This window comes from Miniopterus schreibersii (genome assembly GCF_964146895.1).
Source record: "Miniopterus schreibersii genome assembly, chromosome: X".
NCBI lineage: Eukaryota > Metazoa > Chordata > Mammalia > Chiroptera > Miniopteridae > Miniopterus > Miniopterus schreibersii.
This window is the reverse complement of record NC_138104.1, coordinates 105985962-105996155: the sequence shown is the minus strand read 5'-3', so window position 1 is coordinate 105996155 and position 10194 is coordinate 105985962. Positions and strand designations below refer to the sequence as shown.

At 56.6% G+C, this 10194-nt stretch overlaps 1 protein-coding gene across 3 annotated transcripts; it reads right to left on the bottom strand.

The window, feature by feature from the left end:
• Positions 1-246: 246 nt before the first annotated feature.
• On the bottom strand, positions 247-9116 carry LOC308551465 (E3 SUMO-protein ligase ZBED1-like). Of its 3 annotated transcripts, none has more exons than XM_081125999.1 (2): positions 8956-9116; positions 247-2651 (listed from the first exon to the last, which is right to left on the bottom strand). In XM_081125999.1, the coding sequence occupies exon 2, from the start codon at positions 2608-2610 to the stop codon at positions 505-507; it is 2106 nt and encodes a 701-aa protein (XP_080982125.1). In that variant the 5' UTR covers positions 2611-2651; positions 8956-9116; the 3' UTR covers positions 247-504. The 3 variants fall into 3 exon arrangements, with proteins under 3 accessions (XP_080982125.1, XP_080982126.1, XP_080982127.1); XM_081126000.1 differs by having other exon boundaries at positions 247-2648; XM_081126001.1 differs by lacking the exon at positions 8956-9116 and adding an exon at positions 7495-8119.
• Between the last annotated feature and the right edge of the window lie 1078 nt (positions 9117-10194).

The window sequence follows — 10194 nt, the reverse complement described above, 5'->3', positions numbered from 1 at the left end:
GCTAACTTGGAAACAGTTGCGGGGCCGCTAACTTGGAAACAGTTGCGGCCCCGCTAACTTGGGAACAGTTGCGGCGCCGCTAACTTGGAAACAGTTGCGGGGCCGCTAACTTGGAAACAGTTGCGGGGCCGCTAACTTGGAAACAGTTGCGGCGCCGCTAACTTGGAAACAGTTGCGGCGCCGCTAACTTGGAAACAGTTGCAGGCGTTGTAACGGATACTATAAATGGCTACCATGTATTTATTTTTTTAAATGTTTTTATTGGTTTTGAGAGAGAGAAACACTGATGAGAGAGTCATGGGCCGGCTGCCTCCTGCGCGCCCCTAGTCAGGAGTCAAGCGCACAGCCCCGCACGCGCCCTGACCGGGAACCCAACTGGTGCCCTCCTGGTTCATGGGATGACACCGGCGGGGTCCGCATGTCCCCGTTTTTGTCACAACCAACCGCGGGGTCTGTATTTACAGCGGCGCCCACCCTGACACCGCATCCGCGGGGTCCCCCCAGCTACACGAAGCCGCTGTCCCTGACCCCAAAGAAACCGCTGTGCACGGCCTCCCCGAAGGTGAGCACCTGCTCGTGGTCCAGATCCCACTCGCCCTCATCGTCGTCTTCGGGCTCGGGCTCTGCCCCTGCGCGGCTGTTCTCGTACAGAAACACCTGCTGGTCCACGTGCGCCGGGGCCAGGCGGTGCCGTTTGGCGCTGACCACGGTGGCCGCCGACCCGAAGAGGCGCTCGGGCGGGACGCACGTGGCCGCCACGCACCAGTATTTCTGCAGGACCTTGGGCAGCACCGGGAACAGCGCCTGGCGGTCGCACCACCACTTCAGAGGGTCCTCGTTGAGCCCCAGCACCTTCTGGGATTTGAAGTTGCTCAGCTCCTCCAGCACCTGCGCGTGCCACTCCTCCTGGTCTTCTGCGCCCCCGGTCTGGCAGAAAATCTCCGCCAGCATGCTGTTGATCACGCTCGCGGGGGGCGGCGGGGGCGTGGAGGTCAAGGCCGGCTTCTTTTCGGGGGGCTCCTCGGGCAGCCCGTACATGTGGTCCTCGGGCGCGCGGTAGGCGCCGTCCTTGGCTTTCTCCAAGAGCCCCTTGGCTTCCTCCAGCACCCTGTTCTCCACCTGCTGCCTCTCCAAGGCGGACAGGAACGGCAGCTTCTTGTAGCGCGGGTCCAGGAAGGTGGCCACGTTGAGAAACATATCGACCTCGGGCGTCTCCTGGTAGGTGCTGGCGAGCTCCTTGGCGATGAGTTCTTTCGCCATGCTGATCTCCTTGGGGTCCGTCTCCTTGATGTTGAGCGTGGTGCTCAGGAGCATATGGAGCAGCGGCTTCACCATGCTGATGGTGGGGTGCTTGGAGGCGGAGAGCATCTCCGCCACCTGCTTGAAGGGCTGCAGGAGGTCCACCAGCCCCCCGATGGTGGCCCACTCGGAGGCCTCCAGCATCAGGTGGTGGTTGTTGGTGTCTTCCACCAGCACGCCGGCCACGGAGAACTGCTGTTCCCGGAGCCTCTGCAGCATGGCCAGGGTGGTGCCCCACCAGGACACGCGGTCGCTGACCAGCATGCAGTTGGGCTGCCGCTGCTGCTTCTGTTTCTCGTAGAGCATGTACCTGGCCACGGGGGAGTGTTGGAAATACTCGACCAGGCGGCGGCACCGCGCCAGCAGCGCGCCCAGCTTGGGCAGCCGGAACGCCTGCTGGATGCCCGCGTCGAACGTGCGCCCCAGGCACCGCATCTGCACGGGGATGTCCAGCAGGGCGCACGCCTTGGCCACGTCCTTGCCGCAGTCCGTGGTGGCCCCGGATACCTTGGCGCTGATGCCCCATTGGATGAACGCCTCGTACAGGACGCGCGTAATGGTCTCCGCTGCGTTTTCATCCGGCACCTCGAACGTCTTCAGGCACCGGTAGCCGTAGCCCGAGGACAGGGAGCTGGGAGACCCCGCGCCCCCTCCACCGAGGGAGTGCGCAGCCAGCGTGACATAGGTCCGGTTTTGGGTGTGGCTCCTCCACAGGTCGGTGGAGATGCCGCACCAGGTGGCCTCCGCGAGCTCTTTGAGCACCGCCTCGCGGACAGCGCTGTACCGCTCGGGGATGGCCTTGGCGCAGAAAAACTTCCTCCCCGGCAGCTCGTACCAGGGGTCCGCGGTCCTCAGCAGCGCCCGGAATGTGGGTTCATCCACGATGGACGCGGGGTACAGCCCCTCGGAGATGAGCGCGAGCACAGCGGCCGTGAGTTCCTGCTGCCTCTTGTCCTGAGGGGTCAGCTGCAAGGTCTCGGGCTTGAGCTTGGAGAAGGCGGTGGCGAAGGCTTCGCGCATCTGCTCCGTGTTGCTCTTGACCAGCTCGCAGAACTCATCCGGGTGGTTCTTCTCCAGGTGATAGGACAGGTTGGAGGTGTTGCCGGAGTAGGCGATCTGCGCCATGCAGATGCGACAGTATATCTTTTTCCACTGCAAGATGCACCCCTCCGCGTTCGTGTCGAAGCCGAAGTATTTCCACACCTTGCTCTTGGCGCGCGGGTGGGCCACGAGCTTGAGGTCTTTGAGGTCCGTGGTCGTGGTCGTCGGCGTCGTGGTCGTCGGGGAGCTGTCGGGATTTTTATTCTCCATCGTCTGCGCCACCAGGGCCTCCTCTCATGCGTGACCACCTGCTGAGAAGCACCAACACAAACAGAGCGTGAGAAGGGGGGCCCCCCCGGCGCGCGGCACAGAGCGCACAGGTGCCAAAGCAGCTCGGCTTGGAGGCAAAGGACCTGGGGACCCCGCGCGCGGCTGGAGGCCTCTCCAAGCGCCGTGGATTTGGCCAAACAGAGGGAGCGTTGGGCACGCTTGGGTCAAGGTGAGCTTTACGCACCTGGCGACTCCTCGCCTCCCAGGACGCGCGTTCCTTTGAATGTGTTTGTGGTCATTACAGGTCTTTCCTCATATCGGCTGGCTGCTGCTTTACGAGGTCCAGCAACCCAGCACCAGCCGGGTTTTCGGGGAAACTGTGCTCACAAGCAGCCTCCAGGCCAGGAGCCTGCAACCGCCGGGCACCTCGTTTTAAATAAGGTACATCTACGCGTGCGCGTCTCAGGCCGCCTGAGTTTGCTCAAATGCACCCCAAAAAACAAAACAAAACAAAACAAAAAACCATCTTCCTTTGGGCCAAGAGGTCCTCCAGTTGGCTTTAAGGGGCATTAAAAATTTTCCAAACTTTATGTTTAAAATGATGCCAGTTGGAATGTACTTTATTTCTTGTCTTTGTTAATTCTCACCTGAGGATTTTTTTCTCCCCATTGATTTTGAGAGAGTGGAAGGGAGGGAGGGATGGGGGGAGAGAGAGACAGACAGACAGAGAGAAACACTGATGTGAGAGAGAAATATCGATAGGGTGCTTCCCCCATGACCGCAGCTGGAAATAGAACCTGCAACCCAGGTAGGTGCCCTTGACTGGCATTCGAACCTGGGACCCTTGGGTGCCCAGACCAACGCTCTAACCACTGAGCCACACCAGTGAGGGCTGCACTCCACTTTTATCTCCGGCCCACCCATGATGGGGAAGCATATTGGGACAATCATGGATTTCTCGATCCTGGAATGTCTGAAAACGCCCACGGACGGCATTCACGCCTGAGCACAGACATCCAAGGTTTGTCTGCTGTCAGCCAGGATGTTTGGATGACCCGGGAGCCAGACCCTGGGGGTCCCTTTGTGTGCTCAGGCCCGTATGCCCTAACCCTTTGGGTCTCCAATCAAGGCCAGGATGCCTGAAAGGGCAGCTGAGTTTTCTTAAATGGCGCTGAGGAAGGGGGGTGGGGTTCAATAACAAACAGTGCCCCTCCCAAAACTCAGCAAAGGAGAGACACAGACAGAGGGAGGGAGGCGGCCACCAGCCCAGGGACGCCTGGAGCCCCAGGCGCGGGAAGAGGTAGGAAGGACCCTCCCTTGGAGCCTCCAGAGGGAGCTCAGACCTGGGGCACCTGGATCTCAGACGTCTGGTCTCCAGATCTGGAACAGGATACATTTATGTTGTTTTGAGCCGCTGGTTTGGAGCAGTTTGTTCTGACACATGCAACAAAGTAACAGAATCACGACCACAGGATACAAAGGATTTAGTCTTAATCCCCGGTACCAAAAATGGGATATTATTTGTAAATGGTTCTTTGCAGATGTGATTAAGGGAAGGATCTGGGACAAGGTCGTCCTGGGTCAGGGTGGCCCTTCATCCAAGGACAGGGTCTTTATAAGGCCCCAAAGAGGAGACACAGACACAGAGGAGAAGGCACATTGAGACGGGAGGGAGGCGGCCACCAGCCCGGGGACGCCTGGAGCCCCAGGAGCTGGAAGAGGCAGGAAGGACCCTCCCTGGAGCTTCCAGAGGGAGCTCAGCCCTGGGACCCCTGGACCTCAGACTCCTGGTCTCAAGATGGGATGGGGGAGGGGTGAATTTCTGTAGTTTTAAGCCCCTAAATTGTGGTCCCCGCTTATGGCAGCCACAGGATGCTAATGCAAGCCCCACATCCACTTTATTTTCACCATCAGGGTCTAGATAAAGGTTTCTCCAGGAGAGTCCACACCCAAAGACAAGGCCACTGATTTTCCTATGTTTTAAATTTTAATTTTAGAGACTATATAGGGTGTCCCCCACAAAATTATATATATATATATACACACATTTTGAATAATTATTCATTCCAATGGGTTAAATTTGAAAAGAAAGAAACACCCATTGATCTATCAGCTGTTAAAAGTGTGTATACATTTTTGGCCCGGCTGGCGTGGCTCAGTGGCTGAGCATCGACTTATGAACCAGGAGGTTCCTGGTTCGATTCCCGGTCAGGGCACATGCTGGTGTTTCGGGTTCGATCCCCAGTAGGGGGCATGCAGGAGGCCGTCGATCAATGACTCTCATCATTAATGTTTCTCTCTCTCCCCCTGTCCCTTCCCCTTTCTAAAATCAACAAATATAGATATATATGGTTTTTTTAAAAGTATATGTACATTTCTTGGGAAACTGTAGTTATTTTGCATCTGAAAATATTATGTTACTGGGAATAGTAGCTCATATCCGGCCTGCAACTGTTACTTCAGATACATTCTTAAGTAGTCCAAGCAGAGTCGGAAATGTCTGTTTAATTCCCAGTAGGGGAAATATTGATGGGTTTAAAAAAAAAAGCCAAGTGCTGTAGCCGGGCAGCTCAGTTGGTTAGGGCAAGATACACCAAGGTTGCGGGTTCGATTCCCGGTCAGGGCATATACAAGAATCAACTACTGACGCATCACTAGGTAGAATTGGGGGGTCCTCATCTTTAAAGAGTAGGGGGCCTGAAAAGAGAGAGAACTCATGGACACGGACAACCGTGTGGTGTGGTGGTTGTGGGAGGTGTGGGAGGGCTTGGGGGGAGGTAGAAGAGGGTCCGGGGGGGATACATGGTGATGGAAGGAGACTTGACTTGGGGTGGTGAACTCACAATACAATATACAGACGATGGATTATAGAACTGTCCCCTGAAACCTATATAATTTTATTCACCAGTGTCACCCCGATACATTCGATAAAAAAAATTAAAAAATGTAATTGTCATTTAACACAAAGTAAGTAAAAATGTGACCGGCCAGATACGCCTCATGGTATCTAGGAAGCTGATAAGAGTCTGAACAGGAAGGTGTTGGAAATTAAACTCCGTGACAGGAATTCCTTTAATCTGCTTACTCACCATGTGTGTTTAGGAAACAGATTTCAAGAAGAGTGGATGTTCAGGAGCCACGTACTGTGGACGCAAAGGGGGCCACATGCTATAACCGGACGAGCTCAGGGGAGGCCTGCGGGCGGCCTTGCAAACTCAGAGGCCTAAAGGAACCACCCAGGATGGTCTGACCCGAAAACCCTTTAAACTAAAAGCAGTTTATGGAGGGTCGTCGGGTCCTAGACCTGAGTCTTCCTGACCTCAACTGTCTATTATTGTCTTTTTGCATCTACGATATCATTGGAATATCAGAGTAATTTCCTTTTTTCGGACCCCTCAGGGCACAGGCACTGCTCTGGGGAGACCACAGATCCCCTCATTGTTATCAAGTTAATTGTTTGTTAACTATCCTGCATCCACCTGAGTAAAAGAAATGTATCCATCATTTTACTTTCTACCCAATCCCAGAGGTTTCCCCGCTTTGCTTTCTCCCGCCTCCCTCATCTGTCACCCATGGATTTCATGGGACCCCCTTACGTCTCCCCTTTCGATTGTAATGCATAAAACAAGGGGCAAAGCGGCCAATCTCTGGAGCATCCCCTCAATCCGCTGAGATCCTGTGTTTTGGGAGCTGTCCGCAGTTTGGCTCCGGAGCACTCACAAAAATTCTCTACAGGTCTGAATGTTTCTTACGTGACAGGACGTGAGCACCTTCTCCGAACAACCTACGCGGAGCCGACTTTATAAAAACGCAGAAGAGGTCCCTGTATTTCAACATTCTGACCCTGAGCTAAAACGGGCAGCTGGTCTTCTTGGTTACATGGCTGGCTTCCTACCCCAGGGTAAAGTCCAAAGGCTCCTCCCCACAAAAGTTAAATCCAGGCAGGGCAAAGGCACCAGGAACGATGCCACTTGGCAGGCCGGGTACCGCAGAGAAATGGAAATGCCAGTCTTTGTCTGTTACCTAAAATTATGTCCAACCCCACAGACAGGCCCCGGCTTGCCCGGTGCGAGCCACTGACGTTCATCCTTATATAAAATATCCATTTTCTGGAGCACAGTTAAGGACGCCCTTGCCAGACCCAGGACTTATCTTTTATGATTTTATTTAATTCTCACTTGAGTATATTTTTTCCATTGCTTTTTTCAGAGAGAGTGGGAAAGAGAGAGAGAGGAACATCGATTGGTTGCCTCCCACATGTCCCCTGATGCGGGTAGGGATTGAATCTGCAACTCAGGTACGTGCCCTTGACCGGGAATTGAACCTGAGACCCTGCAGTGCCAAGGGCGCACAGAAGCTCTAACCACTGAACCACAGCGGCCAGGACAAGGTAATTCTTTTAAGTTGACCCTGCTCAAATTTAATGATTTCTCTCCCCGGGTGGAGGTTTGGAGGGTGAGGCTCATTTGGGGGCTCCCATGCAGGTGAGCAGGACCGGTCAGAACCCACAGCGTTCACGGTTTTTACAAGGGAATCCGATTTAAAAGCGACAAATTTAACGTGCAGCTACAGACTACAGAATGGTGGGGAAAGGGGTCGGAGGGAGGAAAACTTGGATTAAATCAAAGTCAAATACATGGTACCGGGTTAGAAACTAGCTTTTGGGTGGTGAGCACGCAATACAGTAGACAGATATCGAATTGTAATATTGCAACCCCTGAAATTTATAGAGTGTTATTAACCAATGTCACCTCAATAAAATATATATATATATATTTTTAAATAAAATAAGAGTCACAGCCTTGGCCGGTGTGGCCTAGTGGTTGGAGCATCAGCCCTGTCATCTAAGGGTCACGGGTTCGATTCCCAGTCAAGGGCACGTACCTGGGTTGCAGCTTCGATCGCCAGCCCCGCTCGAGATGCGTGCGGGAGGCAACCAATTGCTATGTCTCTCTTCCATCAACGTCTCTCTCCCTTGCACTCTTTCTAAAAATCAATAAAAAAAATGTCCTTGGGTAAGGATTGACAAAATAACAATAATAATAATAATAATAAAATAAAAGGCACACCTTCCCGTCCTGTTGCAATGGGTAGATTTGCAACAATGTAACAGCTTCATTCCGGCTGAATAGTTTGTTTCATTCCGGCTGAATAGTTTGTTTCATTCCGGCTGAATAGTTTGTTTGCGAAAATAGTTACTTTCCCTCTGAAAATAGTTACTTTCCCTCTAAAAGTAAAATGCACCTTAGGCGCCCATTTCCAGCAGACCAGCAACCGGCCCAGCCTCAGGCACAGGCTGGTGGTACCTTACTTTCAGTTTCTAATCATGCTCGATGTGTTTAAAAACACCAAGACCCAGCGCCTCACAAAACCGAACTGAAACATTTCTCTCCCAGGGTGGAGGTTTGGAAGGCGGGGCTCACTTTTATTTACTTCTGTTCAGAGCTGCAGCCCTGGGCGGCCGACACACACACACATATACGCCTTCAGCACGGGAACGACACGAATTCGAAAGTATTTTCCCCATAATACAGCGACTGGCTTTGTTTCACTCCAACTCTCAGGGGTGTTTTCCCAAAGCCCCCCCACCCCCCACCCCCCCCCACCCCCAGGCCCTGAAAAGCAGAAGTGAGACAGGAAAACCAGAGCTCTCTCTTTAAGGCCGAGACAATGGGAAGATTTGCAACAATGTAACAGCTTCATTCCCGCTGAATCGTTTCTGGGCGAAGATAGTTACTTTCCCTCTAAAAGCAAAACGCACCTTAGGCGCCCATTTCCAGCAGACCAGCCACCAGCTTAACTCCCCAGTTTTTAACGCCCCAGACCTGCGATGAAGGGTGGGCCCCGCGCACGTGCGCACAGGCGGGGTGCGGCTCCCCGGCCCCTTTCAGCAGCGCGAACGCGCCCCGACCTCTAACTACAGAGAAACAAAGTTGCCCCTGGACGGAAGCGCCCTCGGGCCCAGACCTCCAGGGCGCCCCACGGCCGCGAAAGGCACCGCGGGGCCCAGCGCGCGCTAGGCCTGTCCCTACGCGACCCGGGCCGGGGACCAGGCCTCTGGAGCGTCCCCTCCTCACTCTTGGGCGGGATAAGGGGGTGGTTACGGTCTGAGCCCCGGGGTCCCCGGTCACCACCCAGAAGTGGGGGGGCTTCCCAGGGCGCGCGGGATGGGGAAGGGGAACAGCGCGCACGACCCCCCCCCGCCCCTGGCTGCGCGCCCTGGAATCAAGGTGACGCGCAGGGCCAAGACCGCGCCCGGGCCTGCTGTCGCGCGGTCGCCAATGTCGCCAACGTCGCCGCCAGCCCTCCGCTTTCTCCCCCCCTCCCCCGCCCCCCGCCGCTGACCTGGCTCCGCGAAGCCCCCAAGACAGCGACGCAGCAGCTGCGCCAGGATCACCGCCGCGCCCGCCGCGTACACGCGCAGGGCCGCCCGCGCCGCAGACAAAGGCGACATGGCTGCCCCGCCGCCGCTTCCGCGCCGCCCGCCGGGGGGACTCCGTAGCCCGGGACCGACGCGAGGATGGCGGCGGAAACACGCCCCCGCCCCGCCCCGCCCCGCGCAGCCCGGCCCCGCCCCGCGCCGCCCCGCCCCGCCCGCCTCCAACCCCGGGACCCCCACCCTCTCCCAGACGACCCCCACAAGCATCGGGGACCCGCCCCCTGTTCGGACACCCCAGCCCCTCTCCCCCGGCTCGGACCCCCTCCCGGGTCATCCCACCTCGCCAAGGACTCCCCCCCAGGGCCGGGGGGCCGTCCTGCCCCCACCCTACCCGCGGCCACCCACGCAGCCCAGACTACCCCCCCGCCCCCCAACAACGCCCCCACCGCGGGTCCGCGCAGTGATCCCATCCTGGACTAGGGGCACCCCACTCTCTGCCACCGGCCCCCACCCCAGCTGCAGCAAACTACCCGGACCTCAAGGGCTCTTCATGGACCAAGATGCCCCTGCCCAGACTTTGGACACCTACCCCCCCCCCCCCCAGATCCTCACTGAGGCCTCAGGGACCCTTATCCGGACCCCAAGAAACCCCCTTCCAGGACCCTCGTGGACCCCCACTCAGACTTCCACAGGGACCCCCTGGAACCACCCCCACCCCGATCCTACCCCGCAACTCCCCACATTACTGCCTGGACCCCCACCGGGCCTCTGCTGGGACCTCGGACCTCCATCCAGACTCCCAGTCAGACCCCACACGCACCCCTACCCAGAACCCCACTGGGACCCCTACCAGACCCCCATGGACACCCTGAACCTGGCAACTGCAGACCCTATAAGGGCCTCAGGACCTGCTAGGAACCTCGACTTCTGTCCACCCCCCACCCCCCAATTCTAACACTCACTGGACTCCAGAGGATCACCCCTCACACACACACCAGCACAGACCCCCACCTCCTGCCGAGATCCAGGGCCCCTGCCGCTGCTAGAACCCAGGACCCCACACTCCTACACAACCCTCTAGAACCCTAACCCCCACGCCCCTTAGGAAGTGAACCCACCAGGCCTGCCTGCAGAGGAAATCCTAGCCCAGCACTAAGGGGCGCTGCCCAGCATACAGGCTGCACTCTTCCCCTCCGAGGCCACCT